Source organism: Dendrobates tinctorius, unplaced genomic scaffold, assembly GCF_039654945.1.
Source record: "Dendrobates tinctorius isolate UK_male_01 unplaced genomic scaffold, ASM3965494v1 ptg000057l, whole genome shotgun sequence".
NCBI lineage: Eukaryota > Metazoa > Chordata > Amphibia > Anura > Dendrobatidae > Dendrobates > Dendrobates tinctorius.
Window position 1 is genome coordinate 952,587 of NW_027361725.1, and position 17,405 is coordinate 969,991.

Genomic DNA, 17,405 nt, shown 5'->3' on the forward strand with positions numbered 1-17,405 from the left:
GGAGGATAGTACCTATACAGTATTAAAATTAAAGCTTGTTATAGTATCTGTAAAGAATAGTGGAAACTGAAAGAAAAAGAGCGCAATAGGGTCTTACCTGAGAAAATAAGTATGTAAGTAATTCGTTATACTCACCCTATGTAGGAGAGTATCAGGCATAAAGGAACAAGGTCAGCTTGCTGCACATCCAAATGACCACACCGTGGCCATAAATCATCAGATTCAAGGAAAAGGACTTTTATGGATTAAGCGTGCGCTGCCAGACCATCACTCCTCACAAGTAGTGTGCTTTATACATTTATTCCCAACGCGTTTCAAAGTTAACAACTTCTTCCTCAGGGGATGACATGTCATCCCCTGAGGAAGAAGTTGTTAACTTTGAAACGCGTTGGGAATAAATGTATAAAGCACACTACTTGTGAGGAGTGATGGTCTGGCAGCGCACGCTTAATCCAGAAAAGTCCTTTTCCTAGTATCTGTAAAGAGACAGACCTGAATTTACCTATAACCATGGTAGGCATGTGGCTACAGACAAAGCAGTCTTCTAAGTAAAAGCTATGGTCCCAATTCATCAAAGCTGTTATGCCAGAATTCTGTTGTAAAAAGCTTTGAAAAGTTGCTAAATTTTGGCACAACTCGAGGCTGCACTAAAATTTTGCAACTTTTGTCATTTTCATTTTATTTTCGCTCAGCTCTGATAAAACGGGCAAAGCTGGGGTGGGTTGGGCTGGTGCGGTGCGCTACAGTGTTGTCACAAACATTTTGCAGTCATACACAATCTAAAGTGTGGCCTACTGAAATGTAATGGCATGATCGTGCTGCTGGCCCAAATTATGAATTCTACCATGTTACAAGCAGAGGCGGTTTTGCCTCTGCAGCATCCAAGTAGAGCAGGAGCACTAATTCTGGTCATATCCAGAGTTTTACCAGCACTTTGCAGTTTTATCCATTTTTGGTGATGAGAAAACCCCCTTTGAGGCTCCTGAGATGTAAAATTACTCATTGTTATATGAGGCTGTATTGCTACATTCAGTCAACAGGCTTTGATTAGAAGTTTATGCCCAGAAAAAGCTATAAATATTTCCTGGTATCCACAGAACATCCTGGAATTGTCTGTGCACGATGAGGACATTGGGACAGCGGACGACCATTTGTTCACCGTGAGCTACGATCTTGGAAACGTTCCACTTAAGAAAAATGTGGTGGAAAACTTCACTCTCAATAAAGAGGTAACCGAATTGTGCTCAGCGCGATTTTTTCTCTATATACTGAAATACAGGCAGAGATCGGTAAAAGATTCTTTTTTTTTAGGTTGTAATATCTGATGTATTGATATGACTGCACATACGTAGATATCACTTAATCATTAACTAGATTATTTTGGACACATTTATGTATTTGTAATGTAAATGATCTGTTAGATGCAATACTCTAATGTTAATTATACATTACAGTTGATTTTGCTACTAGCAGATTTACGCTTCTTCTAAAGTTAAAGGCATTATCCCAACAGGACAAAGACTCTTATTGGAAACATCTAGGTCTGTTTTGGCCTACAACTACAGTCATATGTTAAAGTTTGGGCACCCCTATTAATGTTAACCTTTTTTCTTTATAACAATTTTGGTTTTTGCAACAGCTATTTTGGTTTCATATATCTAATAACTGCTGGACTCAGTTATATTTCAGGATTCAAATGAGGTTTATTGTACTAACAGAAAATGTGCAATCTGCATTTTAACAAAATATGACCGGTGCAAAAGTATGGGCACCTCAACATAAAAGTGACATTAATATTTCGTAGATCCTCCTTTTGCAAAAATAACAGCCTCTAGTCGCTTCCTGTAGCTATTAATGAGTTCCTGGATCCTGGATGAAGGTATTTGTGACCATTCCTGTTTACAAAACAATTCCAGTTCAGTTAAGTTTGATGGTCGCCGAGCATGGACAGCCCGCTTCAAATCATCCCACAGATGTTCAATGATATTCAGGTCTGGGGACTGGGATGGCCATTCCAGAACATTGTAATTGTTCCTCTGCATGAATGCCTGAGTAGATTTGGAGCGGTGTTTTGGATCATTGTCTTGCTGAAATATCCATCCCCTGTGTAACTTCAACTTTGTCACTGATTCTTGCACATTATTGTCAAGAATCTGCTGATACTGAGTTGAATCCATGCGACCCTCAACTTTAACAAGATTCCCGGTGCCGGCATTGGCCACACAGCCCCAAAGCATGATGGAACTTCCACCAAATTTTACTGTGGGTAGCAAGTGTTTTTCTTGGAATGCTGTGTTTTTTAGCCTCCATGCATAACGCCTTTTTGTATGACCAAACAACTCAATCTTTGTTTCATCAGTCCACAGGACCTTCTTCCAAAATGTAACTGGCTTGTCCAAATGTGCTTTTGCATACCTCAGGCGACTCTGTTTGTGGCGTGTTTGCAGAAACGGCTTCTTTCGCATCACTCTCCCATACAGCTTCTCCTTGTGCAAAGTGCGCTGTATTGTTGACCGATGCACAGTGACACCATCTACAGCAAGATGATGCTGCAGGTCTTTGGAGGTGGTCTGTGGATTGTCCTTGACTGTTCTCACCATTCTTCTTCTCTGCCTTTCTGATATTTTTCTTGGCCTGCCACTTCTGGGCTTAACAAGAACGGTGCCTGTGTTCTTCCATTTCCTTACTATGTTCCTCACAGTGGAAACTGACAGGTTAAATCTCTGAGACAACTTTTTGTATCCTTCCCCTGAAAAGCTATGTTGAATAATCTTTGTTTTCAGATCATTTGAGAGTTGTTTGGAGGAGCCCATGATGCCACTCTTCATAGGAGAATCAAATAGGAGAACTACTTGCAAGTGGCCACCTTAAATACCTTTTCTCATGATTTGATACACCTGGCTATGAAGATCAAAGCTCAATGAGGTTACAAAACCAATTTAGTGCTTCAGGAAGTCAGTAAAAAGTAGTTAGGAGTGTTCAAATCAAGAAAATGATAAGGGTGCCCATACTTTTGCACCGGTCAAATTTTTTTAAAATGCAGATTGCACATTTTCTGTTAGTACAATAAACCTCATTTGAATCCAGAAATATAACTGAGTCCATCAGTTATTAGATATATGAAACTGAAACAGCTGTTGCAAAAACAAAAATTGTTATAAAGAAAAAAGGTTTACATTAATAGGGTTGCCCAAACTTTAACATATGACTGTATATTATCCAGGGGTAAGAATTGTTGAAGAGAGCTACTTTTGCTTACATAGTCACTCTTAAAGGGTTTGTGTGATTAAAACAAGTTATCATCTAATTGTAGACGTCTGAGTGCTGAGTCCCACACCGATCGTCAGAATAGGGAATTTTAATCCCTGTTACAAAAGGGAGAAGCAGGTTAGATACTTGGCCACCACTCCATTATTCTTTAAATGGTTTATGTGGTACTTTGGGTTTTCTGTCAATGGCACTAAGAATTTATCAGCAGGTAGTTGTGAACTACCAGCCCTGCAATGACCTCTTCTGGCTCACAGTGATCATGAACTGCTCCTGCTGGGGATTCTCCTGCTTCCTGTGATGCCACATAGACAGAGCACCTCCTTCTCTTCCACTCTGCTCTGTCGACAGTGCGTCACTGCTGATACCATGCTGATTGACAGCTGGCTCACCGTTGCCTAACTGCAGGGAGCAGACTGTCAATCAGAATGTCGGACGTCGGCAGTGACATCCCATCAGCAGAGCAGAGCGGAAGAGAAAGAGTCTAATGAAGGCAGAGAATCACTACTTGAGCTGGGAGATCATCCCATTACAGAACAGACAAGTAGCCTGCCAGTAAGTTCTTAGCCCCATAACCATCCCAAAAAACAAAGTCCCGGATAAGGAGCTGTCTGAAAAAGCTGAGCCTAGCTCCCTAGGGAATGAATGGAGTGGTGGGCGAACAAGCACACTGCCACTATTAGGGATAAAAGTTCTCCCTTCTGCCGACTGATGGAGGTCCCAGCAATCAGTCCCCTTCCGATCAACAAATTATCACCTAACTTATTTTTGCCAGACAACCCCTTTAATTTAGTAGGGGGTGTGTAATACATTTGTAGTGGTCTGCACAAATATCTGCTGATTAACAGGACGGTGGGATATTTTATCCTCAGTGCTTGTCTTGTTGGGATCAGCCATGTAGATTAATAAATTGATGTTTAATATTTTGGTAAATATTTACAAAAGTGTAAAGTACATTTTTATAGTTTCAGGAGGAGCTTCAAGTGGAATTTAATCTGGTCTTAATGTGAGTATAAGAATATAATTGCTTCAAAAACCTTATGATTTACAAAAAATGTTAAAAAATGTGTTTATTCCACCTGTCGTATAAGGTGAAATTTTGACAAAGATTTTGAAATGTTTTGGCCTAATATACATAGGCAATTTGGTCACCTTTCATAGAGTGTGCACCATCTGCTGATAAATTGATTGGAAAATATGATTTGATAGATCATTAATGGGATAATGCCATGTATAGACCTCAGTCGGTGGCTGTTAGCACTTAGTAGCCTCTATTGCAGAGGACGCTGGTATTCCTTTTGCGATAGGTCCCAATCTGTACGATGGTTTAATTTCTATTAACAATAAGGGTTATATAGAAATGTTTTACTAATGATCCAGTGGAAACCTTTACCCAATGGAGCATCAGTCATGACAAAGGCAGATACAGTGCCTTGCGAAAGTATTCGGTCCCTGGAACTTTTCAACCTTTTCCCACATATCATGCTTCAAACATAAAGATACCAAATGTAAATTTTTGGTGAAGAATCAACAACAAGTGGGACACAATTGTGAAGTTGACCAAAATTTATTGGTTATTTTAAATTTTTGTGGAAATTCAAAAACTGAAAAGTGGGGCGTGCAATATTATTCAGCCCCTTTACTTTCAGTGCAGCAACCTCACTCCAGAAGTTCATTGTGGATCTCTGAATGATCCAATGTTGTCCTAAATGACTAATAATGATAAATATAATCCACCTGTGTGTAATCATGTCTCCGTATAAATGCACCTTCTCTGTGATAGTCTCAGGGTTCTGTTTGATGCACAGAGAGCATCATGAAGACCAAGTAACACAACAGGCAGGTCCGTGATACTGTTGTGGAGAAGTTTAATGCCAGATTTGGATACAAAATGATTTCCAAAACTTTAAACATCCCAAGGAGCACTGTGCAAGCGATTATATTGAAATGGAAGGAGTATCATACCACTGCAAATCTACCAAGACCCGGCCGTCCCTCTATACTTTCATCTCAAACAAGGAGAAGACTGATCAGAGATGCAGCCAAGAGGGCCATGATCACTCTGGATGAACTGCAGAGATCTACAGCTGAGGTGGGACAGTCTGTCCATAGGACAACAATCAGTTGTACAGTGCACAAATCAGGCCTTTATGGAAGAGTGGCAAAAAGAAAGACTTTTCTCACAGATATCCATAAAAAGTGTTGTTTAAAGTTTGCAACAAGCCACCTGGGAGACACACCAAACATGTGGAAGAAGGTGCTCTGGTCAGATGAAACCAAAAATCAAACTTTTTGGCAACAATGCCAAACGATATGTTTGGCGTAAAGGCAACACAGCTCATCACCCTGAACACACCATCCCCACTGTCAAGCATGGTGGTGGCAGCATCATGGTTTGGTCCTGCTTTTCTTCAGCAGGGACAGGGAAGATGGTTAAAATCGATGGGAAGATGAATGGAGCCAAATACAGGACCATTCTTGAAGAAAACCTGTTGGAGTCTGCAAAAGACCTGAGACTGGGACGGAGATTTGTCTTCCAACAAGACAATGATCCCAAACGTAAAGCAAAATCTACAATGGAATGGTTCACAAATAAACGTATCCAGGTGTTAGAATGGCCAAGTCAAAGTCCAGACTTGAATCCAATCGAGAATTTATGGAAACAGCTGAAAACTGCTGCTCACAAACGATCTCCATCAAACCTCAGAGCTCGAGCTGTTTGCCAAGGAAGAATGGGCAAGAATTTCAGTCTCTCGATGTACAAAACTGATAGAGACATACCCCAAGCAACTTGCAGCTGTAATCGCAACAAAAGGTGGTGCAACAAAGTATTAAGTTAAAGGGGCCGAATAATATTGCACGCCCCACTTTGAAGTTTTTGAATTTCCACAAAAATTTAAAATAACCAATAAATTTAGTTCAACTTCACAATTGTGTCCCACTTGTTGTTGATTCTTCATCAAAAATTTACATTTGGTATCTTTATCTTTGAAGCATGATATGTGGGAAAAGGTTGGAAAGTTCCAGGGGGCCGAATACTTTCGCAAGGCACTGTACATAGGCCAAAGTGGAAGCCGACATATCAGTTATCTTCTAAGAATACTTATTAAAGTTGGTTATAAATGCTTTGGTTTATTTTTTGCAACGTAAACCGAGGTGCAGCTGTGAATTGGACATTGACTTTTAAATATTCTCATTTTTTTTTCCAGCCCAGAATCACAGAAACAAGTCACTACTAATGGAGTCCTGGTAGTAAGTGATAAAAATGTTTTTAAAAGTTGTAGTATTAACTTAATGTGTGAATCTATACATTAGCGGGTATCTTTTCTGACATGCTAATCTCCAGCTAATCAAAATCCAAGAAAAAAAACAAAGTGAGCATATACCCTGTAGTAAGTAAATAAGTAAGTAGTAATAGTCCATGTAAATAACATAGGGTACTTAGTTAACACTATTTTGATCAAAAAACTGTTAAAGCCACCCCACCTTGATAAGGTGTACCCCAATCGGGATGGTCCTATCCTATCTCTAGTATTAAAACCTCACCTTGTGTCAGCCGGCCTCAGTGTAGATAAGGGCAGAGCAGGGATACAGGCTTGACTGTTCAGACAGCTCTCCATGGGAATATATGTAGATGAATGTCTAGTTCAAAAAGAGGAGTCACACCCATGTTTATACAAAGTACAAGAAACTACAGCAAAACCAAAGAAATTAGCCAGAATATAAGTGGATATACAGCGTGTGAAATAAGCATTGAACACAAACAATTTTCCAAGTAAATGTATTTTTAAAGGTGATATTGACATGAAATTCTCACCAGATGTCGGTAACAACCCATGCTATCCATACAGGCAAATAAATCAATCCATAGATGTCCATAAATTAGGCTTTGTGTAATATTAAGAAATTACACAGGGAAAAGGTATTGAACACATGAAGAAAGAGAGGTGCAGAAAGTTATGGAAAGTCATGACACTGGCTAAAATCTATCAGTAATTAGAAGGCAGTCCTGCCACTTAGAGTAAAATAATATCAGATGATTCAACCGATGGCCTATAGAAAGGTGTCTCATTACCAAGGTATAGGAGTAACCCCGGCACACTAATAACATGAAAGTAAAGTCTTCTCAACGACAGTCTTTAATTGTTGTGATTTTATTGATTGTGAAAAAAAAGGGTGGTGTTACAATCCAAAAAAGGGTGGTGTTACAATCCAACGTTTCAGCTCTACATCTCGAGCTTTCATCAGGGATATGACCACAATATATACAATAAAAGAACAAAAATCAATAAATAAACTTTATAAAGTATTATAAAACCAAAAATCTAGTGATAGGTGATACATAAGGTGGGGACAGTGTCAAACATCCTTTGTGAAGGTGTGTATGGATCTATAATGATGTGAGGCCAGTGAGTATGTATTGTGGTGTGATACGGTGAACATGTGAGAGGTTGAAAAGAGGAATAGAGTGAAGGTGTAAGGAGTTGAAAAGCATGAATGTGTAGGTAGTGTTGAGAAAGGGCATTAGGGGATAGTGAAGTGGAGTGGGAATAAAGGTGAGGTCATCTAAGGAGGCAGTGTGTAAGGGGTGCTCTTGGAAATGTTAAGGCATAAGGTATAAATACCTAGATCCTTGGTTTTGAGGTGTGTGTATAAGTGGTATAGGTTTGCCTTTGTAATCCAGCTGCTGGAACGGTACCTATAGTAACCACTGAGAAAGGGTATAGGTTAAGGAATAGCAAGGTATATAGAAAGAAAAGATATAAAAGAAAGTTTTAGGGGTCACATACCGATGTGTAGGGTCAGCACGTGACTCCCGTCCTAAGGACAAAAAAGCAGGTCAATAAGCTGAGATGGAGAAAGGAAACCCAGTCTATGAAGACTGTAGGGCACCATTACCTTGTGTCCTAAATCTAGTCAGGTGTGGAGGAGGCCGGAAGTGCATGTGGCTTAGTGCAGTGATGTTAAATACTGTCAAGCACTTCCTGATTGGGTGGGGAAGGGGCGGGAATGGGGGGAAGGGCCATCGCCATCTTAGTGAGGTCAAAAATGTCTGAATGAATGTACTGAGCATGTGCAGGGCGGGGATAGAGAATGAGCATGTTTTGACTTGACAGGAAGTGATGGTGGCAGTCGCCATCTTGGTAAGGTCAAAAAATGTCAGAATGAATGTACTGAGCATGTAGGTAGGTATTTATACCTTATGCCTTAACATTTCCAAGAGCACCCCTTACACACTGCCTCCTTAGATGACCTCACCTTTATTCCCACTCCACTTCACTGTCCCCTAATGCCCTTTCTCAACACTACCTACACATTCATGCTTTTCAACTCCTTACACCTTCACTCTATTCCTCTTTTCAACCTCTCACATGTTCACCGTATCACACCACAATACATACTCACTGGCCTCACATCATTATAGATCCATACACACCTTCACAAAGGATGTTTGACACTGTCCCCACCTTATGTATCACCTATCACTAGATTTTTGGTTTTATAATACTTTATAAAGTTTATTTATTGATTTTTGTTCTTTTATTGTATATATTGTAGTCATATCCCTGATGAAAGCTCGAGATGTAGAGCTGAAACGTTGGATTGTAACACCACCCTTTTTTGGATTGTAACACCACCCTTTTTTTTCACAATCAATAAAATCACAACAATTAAAGACTGTCGTTGAGAAGACTTTACTTTCATGTTATTAGTGTGCCGGGGTTACTCCTATACTTTAGTCTTGTTTTTTCCCAGAGCACCTAAGTTGGGGTTTGAGCCTGTCATATCTACTTTATATCATTACCAAGGTGTCACACAAGAAACATCTCATGATGTGTAAAACCAGAGAGCTGTCTCAAGACTTTCACAACCTTATTTTTGCAAAATATACTGAAGGCATTGGGTTACAGAAGAATTTCTAAACTACTGAAGGTTTCAGTGAGCAGTGTTGGTTCCAAAATCTGGAAGTGGAAAGAATATAGCTTTACTATAACCCGGCCACAACCAGGTGCTCCCTGCAAGATTTCAGACAGAAAAATGAAAAGAATTAAGAGTTGTCTAAGAGCCTAAGATTACCTGTGGAGAGCTACAGAAAGACCTGAAATTAGCAGGTACAGTTGTTTCAAAGAAAACTATAAGTAATGCCCTTAACCTCCATGGCCTGTATGCACGCTCACCACACAAAATTCCATTACTGAGCAAAAACCATGTTCAAGCTCTTTTAAACTTAAAGGAAGCATGAATGGACATATGTACAGAGACCTTCTTGGAAAAAATCTGTTGCTATCTACGACGATAATGAAGATGAAACGAAGGTGGACATTTCAGCAAGACAATGATCCCAAACACACAGTCAAGGAAACTCTCAATTGGTTTCAGAGAAGGAAAATAAAGCTGCTAGAATGGCTGAGCCAATCACCTGACCTGAATCCAATAGAAAATTTGTGGATGAACTAAAGCTCAGAGTTCATAGAAGGAGCCCATGGGACCTTCAGGATTTGAAGAGTGTTTGCAAAAATTCAGCCATCATCTGCCGGGAAAGATGTGGGCTTGCAAGGTCAGGAGCCCCGACATGACGTAACTGTATGTCTTAAATCGGGAAGGGGGTAAAATTATAAACAGGAACAGTTTTAGATAAAGTGTGGCCCTGGTCAACATTAATAGTGGAACCCCATATGCCAAAAAACATTTACGGTGAGAAAACAGGGGCTGATTTCACATAATTAAATGAGCACCAATTAATTATATACAGATTATTCTGCACTTGCTTACTGGCGTGTTCATACAAGCTGACAATTGTGTTGTCTCCATAGACATGTTTCTGCCAGCACATTTACACAGGATCATGCGCTGTCGATAACAATGATTTTTTTGCCAGCGTGAAATGATGCAATCACCTGACACATGAAAGTTTTGCACATTTATATGGGCCAATAATCGAGCATGGGCACTCCTATGGATGCTTGTTCTCCAATTATTGGATTGTCTAAATGGGCCATTACTATCTGGCTGATCAGGAGGACTGTGATGGTGATCGCGAGGCTTCCTCTGAGCTCCTTCACTTTACTGGATGTAATGTCCAGTCTGGGATGTTCAGTCACAAGATGTAGGTTGGACACTCGGCACCCTCGCCAATCAGTTGATATAATCTCAGGTGGCAGCTAGATGTGAACATGTTGCACAGAGCTACACTGCACAGCTCCATTCAATATGTAGCGGCTGCTTCTGGGTATTGTAGTACAACCCTATTCTCCTGCATTACTAAAGGTCATCAGTATCTTGTCAGTTAGAAAGTCTATGCTATCTTGCCCAAAGGTAGCTGTTGCTGGTTGCCGATTGCGTGACTCTGCTCCCAACCCACCGCACCTGTAGTATCTGTCTAGGGTCTGGCAAGGGCCCCTTTAGGAAATAGGGGGAAAACTGGCTATTTGCCTATCTCCAAGACCGGCTCTGATTATAAGATGATTGTCATATGCGAATATTTCTTTTAGTGTCCCGAGATGGTGTCTCTGGAAGTGGAAGTGCAGAAACAAAGGAAAGAACCCTTTAAAAGTAAGTGCGATCAAATAGCACAAATTTTGCTTATTTTCTTTTTCTACAAATTGAAAAATAAGATGTTTTTCAAAATGTCAGCATGCAAACATACAGAATAAAATCCATAACCTAATAGTCATGTTAAAAAGAGGACACTAAATATGGGTTTTATCTCCTAACGCTGGGGTGACTCAACACTACACTCTCATCTTGTACTAGGGCTGGAGGGCTGTTTGCCTTCCTCCCATTCCATTACTTTCAGCAGGGTTAGGCGCTTTGCAGATATCAGGATGGCAGATTAGGGACATAAGTAAAAAAAAAAAAGAAAAAGAAAGAAAACAACATATTATTGGCTTATCACTATGCTTAGTTTCAACCAATAACCGAACAAAATAAATTAAATTAATCTTTTAACCCCTTCACACCACAGCCATTTTTTCGTTTCTGCATTTCCGTTTTTCGCTCCCCTCCTTCCCAGTGCCATAACTTTTTTTTATTTTTCCATCAATATGGCCATGTGAGGGCTTGATTTTTGTGGAACGAGTTGTACTTTTGAACGACACCATTGGTTTTACCATGTTGTGTACTCGAAATTCAGAAAAAATTCCAAGTGCGGTGAAATTGCAAAAAAAAAAAAAAGTGCAATTCCACAACTGTTTTTTGGCTTTTTTTTACCATGTTCACTAAATGCTGAAACTGACCTGCCATTATGATTCTCCAGGTAATTATGCATTTGTAGATCCCAAACATGTATAGGTTGTTTTTTATTTAACCCCCATACCCCCAAGGGTGGTTTGCACGTTAATGCCCGGGCCAATTTTTACAATTCTGACCACTGTCCATTTATGAGGTCATAACTCTGGAACACTTCAATTGATCCCAGTGATTCTGACATTGTTTTCTCATGACATATTGTACTTCATGTTAGTGGTAAAATTTCATTCATATAACATGCTTTTATTTGTGAAAAAAACGGAAATTTGGCGAAAATTTTGCAATTTTCCAACTTTGAATTTTTATGCCCTTAAATCCCAGAGCTATGGCACACAAAAAACTTAATAAGTAACATTTCCCACATGTTTACTTTACATCAGCACAATTTTGGAACCAAATTTTTTTTTTTTAGGAAGTTATAAGGGTTAAAAGTTGAGCAGCGATTTCTCATTTTTATAACATCATTTTTTTTTAGGGACCACATCACAGGAAATTTTTGAATGTTTAAAACAAAATGAACATTTACTTTTTTTCACAAAAAAATTACTTCAGGTCCAATTTTTATTATTTTACCAAGGGTAACAGGAGAAATTAGACTGCAATTTTTCCTCAGTACGCTGATACCTGATATGTTGGGGGGAACCACTGTTTCGGTGCATGACAGAGCTCAGAAGTGAAGGAGCGCCGTTTGACATTTTCAACGCAAAATTGGCTGGAATTCAGATCGGACGCCATGTCACGTTTGGAGAGCTCCTGATGTGCCTAAACAGTGGAAACCCCCAACAAGTGACCCCATTTTGGAAACTAGACCCACCCAAGGAACTTATCTAGAGATGTGATGAGAACTTTGAACCCCCCAGGGGCTTCACAGAAGTTTATAACGTACAGCCGTACAATTAAAAAATCATATTTTTCCACAAAAATAATCTTTTCACCCCCAATTTTTATTTTCCCAAGGGAAAGAGGACCCAGAAAGTTATTGTGCAATTTGTCCTGAGTATGCTGATACCCCATATGTTAGGGTAAACGACTATTTGGGCGCATGGCAGAGCTCAGAAGGGAAGCAGCACCATTTGACTTTTTTGGCTGGAATTGAGATCCGAAGTTATGTCCCGTTTGGAAAGCCCCTGATGTGCCTAAACAGTGGAAACCCCCCACAAATGACACCATTTTGGAAACTAGACCCCCCCAAGGAACTTATCTAGATGTGTGGTGAGAATTTTTAACCCCCCAAGGGCTTCACAGAAGTTTATAACGTACAGCCGTAAAATTCAAAAATCGTATTTTTTCGAAAAAATGATCTTTTCACCCCCAATTTTTATTTTCTCAAGGATAACAGGACCCCAAATGTTATTGTGCAATTTGTCCTGAGTACGCTGATACCCCACATGTGGGGGTAAACCACTATTTGGGCGCATGGCAGAACTCGGAAGGGAAGCAGCGCCATTTGACTTTTTTGTCTGGAATTGAGATCGGACGCCGTGCCGCATTTGGAAAGCCCCTGATGTGCCTAAACAGTGGAAACCCCCCACAAATGACACCATTTTGGAAACTAGACCCCCCAAGGAACTTATCTAGTTGTGTGGTGAGCACTTTGAACCCCCAAGGGCTTCACAGAAGTTTATAACGTAGAGCCATAAAAATAAAAAAATCATATTCTTTTCCACAAAAATGATATTTTTGCCCCCTTTTTTTTTATTTACACAAGGGTAACAGGATAAATTGGACCCCAAAAGTTGTTGTACAGTTTGTCCTGAGTAGGCTGATACCCCATATGTGGGGGGCACATGGCAGAGCTTGGAAGGAAAGGAGAACCGTTTGACTTTTTCAATGCAGAATTGGCTGGAATTGAGATCAGATGCCATGTTGCATTTGGAGAGCCCCTGATGTGCCTAAACAGTGTAAACCCCCCAATTCTAACTCCAACCCTAACCCCAACACACCCCTAACCCTAATCTCAGCCCTAACCCTAACCTTAACCCTAATGGGAAAATGGAAATAAATACATTTTTAAAAAAATTTTTGTTATTTTTCCCTAACTAACAGGGAGATAAAGGGGGTTTGATTTACTATTTTTAGGCGGTGTTTTATGTTTGGCAGCTGTCATACGCTAAAAAAACGCTTTTTATTGTAGAAATAATTTTTGCATCACGACATTTTGAGAGCTATAATTTTTCCATATTTTGACATACCGAGTCATGAGAGATCTTATTTTTTGCGGGACAAGTTGACGTTTTTATTGCTACCATTTTTGGGCATGTGACTTTTTTTATCGCTTTTTATTCCGATTTTTGGGATGCAGAATTAACAATAACCAGCATTTCATGAATTTCTTTTGGGGGTGCGTTTACACCGTTCAGCGTGTGGTAAAATTGATAAAGCGGTTTTATTCTTCGGGTCAGTACGATTACAGCGATACCACATTTATGTCTTTTTTTATGTTTTGGGCTTTTATGCAATGAAAACAATTTTATATAAAAAATAATTATTTTTGCATCGCTTTATTCTGCGAGCTATAACTTTTTTCCGCTGATGACATTGTATGGTGGCTTGTTTTTTGCGGGTCAAGATGACGTTTTCAGCAGTACCATGTTTATTTATATACGTCTTTTTGATGGCGTGTTATTGCACTTTTTGTTCAGCGGTATGATGATAAAGAAATGTTTTTGCTTTGTTTTTTATTTTTATTTTTTAAGGGGTTCACTAAAGCGGTTAACTAGTGGAACAGTTTTATAGGGTGGATCGTTACGGATGCGGCGATGCTAAATATGTGTAGTTTTTTTGGTTTTTTTTATTTCAAAAAAATGAATTTATCAGGGAATTTTTTTTTAAATGTATTTAGGGATTTGTTATAAATTATTTTTACACGTGTTTTTTTTAACTTTCTTTTATTGTCCCGGGGGGGGGACATCACTGTCTAGTGTCAGAACGCTGATCTGACACTTTACACAACGCTGTGTCAGATCAGCAATCTGACAGGCGCTGCTGCGGGCTTTCTCAGCGCCTGCTTTCAGCAGGCACTGAGGAAGCCGCCTACCTGCAGGCCCCCGAAGGCCCCCGCGGCCATCTTGGGTCCGGGGGCCTGCAGGGAAGGAGACCATCAGAGCGGCGCAGCACATTATTCACATTAGTGAATTGGCTGAAGGATTATCCTAGGTGGAGACAGATTACAAAGAGACCAAATATAACTCTTGTATAGATAGATACTAGAAATACATTGATAATACTCTAATACATTCACTTAGATCTTATTCTCTTACATCCACAGATAAAACAGAGGTTGCCCTCTCTGTACGAGGCTCCTTTGAGGATTCACACCGGATATCACTGCAGTCAGGCTCTAGTCACGAACTCAATTCACGTGAAACTGCAGTTTTTCATTTTCCAAGAGACTTAGGAACAGAAATGACAGCTTCCCTGAGACAAGTTTACTCGTCCTTCGATGTGACCTTTGTAAGTTGTCTAGCCAATTCTCCATCCTCAGTAGAGGATTTTAGAGCTAAAATAAAATAACAGACATTATTTTTCTTTAAGGGATGTATATAGGGTAGATATCTTGGTAGTAGTGACGAGTGGTGTCCATATTATTGGGAGCTTTATGGCCAGGGGAAGAAACAAAGGAGTACACAGACAATACAACATGTGATCACAGCTGCTACTTTTTGTGAAGTAACATATTTTCCTGCCTGCTTTATCACAGGAGCAAGTGTTTCTGCCACGTCTCCAGCCTTCTGAGGTCATCAAAAATCAAGTTAGTGACATATGAGCTTAACGGCAGCCAGATATCCTACTGGATTTATGATGAGCTCAGAGGACTGGAGACAAGGCAGGAACACTCGCTCCTGTGTTAAAACAGACGTTGAAATGTTTTAACTCACAGAAAGAAGCCACTGCTATGTAATCAGTATAATCATTTATTCCTCCACTGGCCAGGATTTCAGAATATGTGGAACTTGCCAATCGTTTACCTACGCATTCAGACACAGATATTACAAAGGACATATCAGGAGAAAATGTATAAGATTAGCTCAGCACAGGAACATTTTTTAACACATGCAATTGTGGAGATTAATATTATTCCAAGATCTGTTGACTAAAATGTACTTTGTTTGTGTGACAATCCCTTTAATACTAATCCAATTACAGCATCGCATTAAATTATTGCTATTTGGGCTATTTCCACATTTTTATCTAAAGCAGGTTGTCATGTATTTCCATGTAAACCTGCAATGATGGGTTTGTCTAGGGCAGTGGTCCCCAACCTTTCTGACCTTGAGAGCCACATTCAGCTTAGAGAGAGGGTCAAGAGTCACATTCAGCACAGAGAGGGGAGTGAGCCACATCCAGCTCCCACCCCTATCAAAGTAGTGTCAACCAAAACCCTGATTAGAGGTATAATCATAACCAAAGCTTTTCCACATAAATCACTCCAAAGCAGTACACTGAGATCCAGGGTTTCCCACAATCCCCACTCAGTATTCTCCCTTCAAGGACTCCCAACAAACTGTGGCATCCAGCATCAAGAACCTCATCTAGCAGGTAGTATCATCCTCCAACGTACCATACCTAAATCATCTCTAAACCCCAAGACAGTATATGTGAATCCAGGTCTCACCATTTTGAGATGTACTCTACATACCTGTTTGCTAGACCTGGAGCTAAAGCACCAAGCTGGCAGACAGTCGCGAGCCACAATTCACGGGACCGCGAGCCACATGTGGCTCCCGAGCTACAGGTTGGGGACCCCTGGTCTAGGGCATATACAGCATTACATATATACAGTCCAAAATTATTAGGGCAGAAAGAAGCATCCATCCTCCAACCATCTCCACATTTATTCCCTTAATAGTACATCAGTGCTGTAATGATAGGAGTTGCATAAATTACACATGGATTTTGTGTCTTATTGTGTGTTTCCTGACAAAAAGGCTGTGGTCGGATTTGTATGGCATGTCACAAAACCGCATCATGACTACTTTAACTTTTCTTTCAGAGCAGTGAAACAGAAAATGATGGTTTTAATCAAACCACTGTACCCCTCAGTTTAATATCTCCTGTGGAGAATTATATTAATGTTCAAGTACCTGCAATAGAAGTAAGTAGCGTTTGATTGGAAACTGCCGATTTATATTTTGCACAAGTAACTGATCGTAAGTAGAATTACCGAATAAATCTCATGCCATCAGCTCACTGCCTTTTCACATCTAAATGGATGTGCCACTTTCCATTAGGATGTGAAAAGCGTAGTAATTTCGGGACAACCGCTGCCTAATGGCGTTCAATTCCCCCTTCTTTTTTTTATAATTCTTTATTTAAAGACTCACAACGAAATTCAGGTTAACATAATAATTGAAACCAGATAAGTAGACGAATACAAGCAATACAACTTTACTCCCAACCAAGGCTATCGTCCATGAGTCCTTAAGGTCCGTGGACCCGGTAGTAGAGGCCAATGACCAATTCGGAGGGTCTTTCACTTTTTAACTATTAACAAACAGTATAGGAAAGAAAAGACAGAACAGAGGAAGAAGATTGAGAGCAGTTGAAGCGAAAAAAGAGGGTGGGGGGAAATAAGTAACGGAGCCAAGAGAGGAAAAAAAAAAAGAGGGAGGGAAGGAAAAAACGAGGGGGTAAGGGAAGGAGTACCCACCCGACCAAGTCCACCACTCAGCCTGATGTTTTCAGTTAACCTGGGGGGGTTTACCTCCAGCATTAGATCACAATACTCGCTAGAGCTTCGAAAATCCATCCATCCAAGCCAAGTAGCCCAAAACTTTGGGTATGATTCATGTATGGATGAGGTGAGGTCCTCCATATACATAATTTCATTGACTTTTGCGATCCACTGAGTTATGATTGGAGGAGCGGGACTCTTCCATCTCTCCGGG

General features: G+C 40.0%; 1 protein-coding gene across 1 annotated transcript in view; it reads left to right on the plus strand.

The window, feature by feature from the left end:
- LOC141091893 (cytosolic phospholipase A2 delta-like) overlaps window positions 1-17,405 on the plus strand; it is an 89,286-nt gene that overhangs the window by 52,388 nt on the left and 19,493 nt on the right. The window contains exons 4-9 of the mRNA XM_073577654.1: window positions 1,098-1,229; window positions 4,233-4,273; window positions 6,477-6,519; window positions 10,761-10,821; window positions 14,786-14,970; window positions 16,511-16,612. Of these exons, the coding sequence (XP_073433755.1) occupies window positions 1,098-1,229; window positions 4,233-4,273; window positions 6,477-6,519; window positions 10,761-10,821; window positions 14,786-14,970; window positions 16,511-16,612 (564 nt within the window). The remainder of the gene's footprint in view (window positions 1-1,097; window positions 1,230-4,232; window positions 4,274-6,476; window positions 6,520-10,760; window positions 10,822-14,785; window positions 14,971-16,510; window positions 16,613-17,405) is intronic.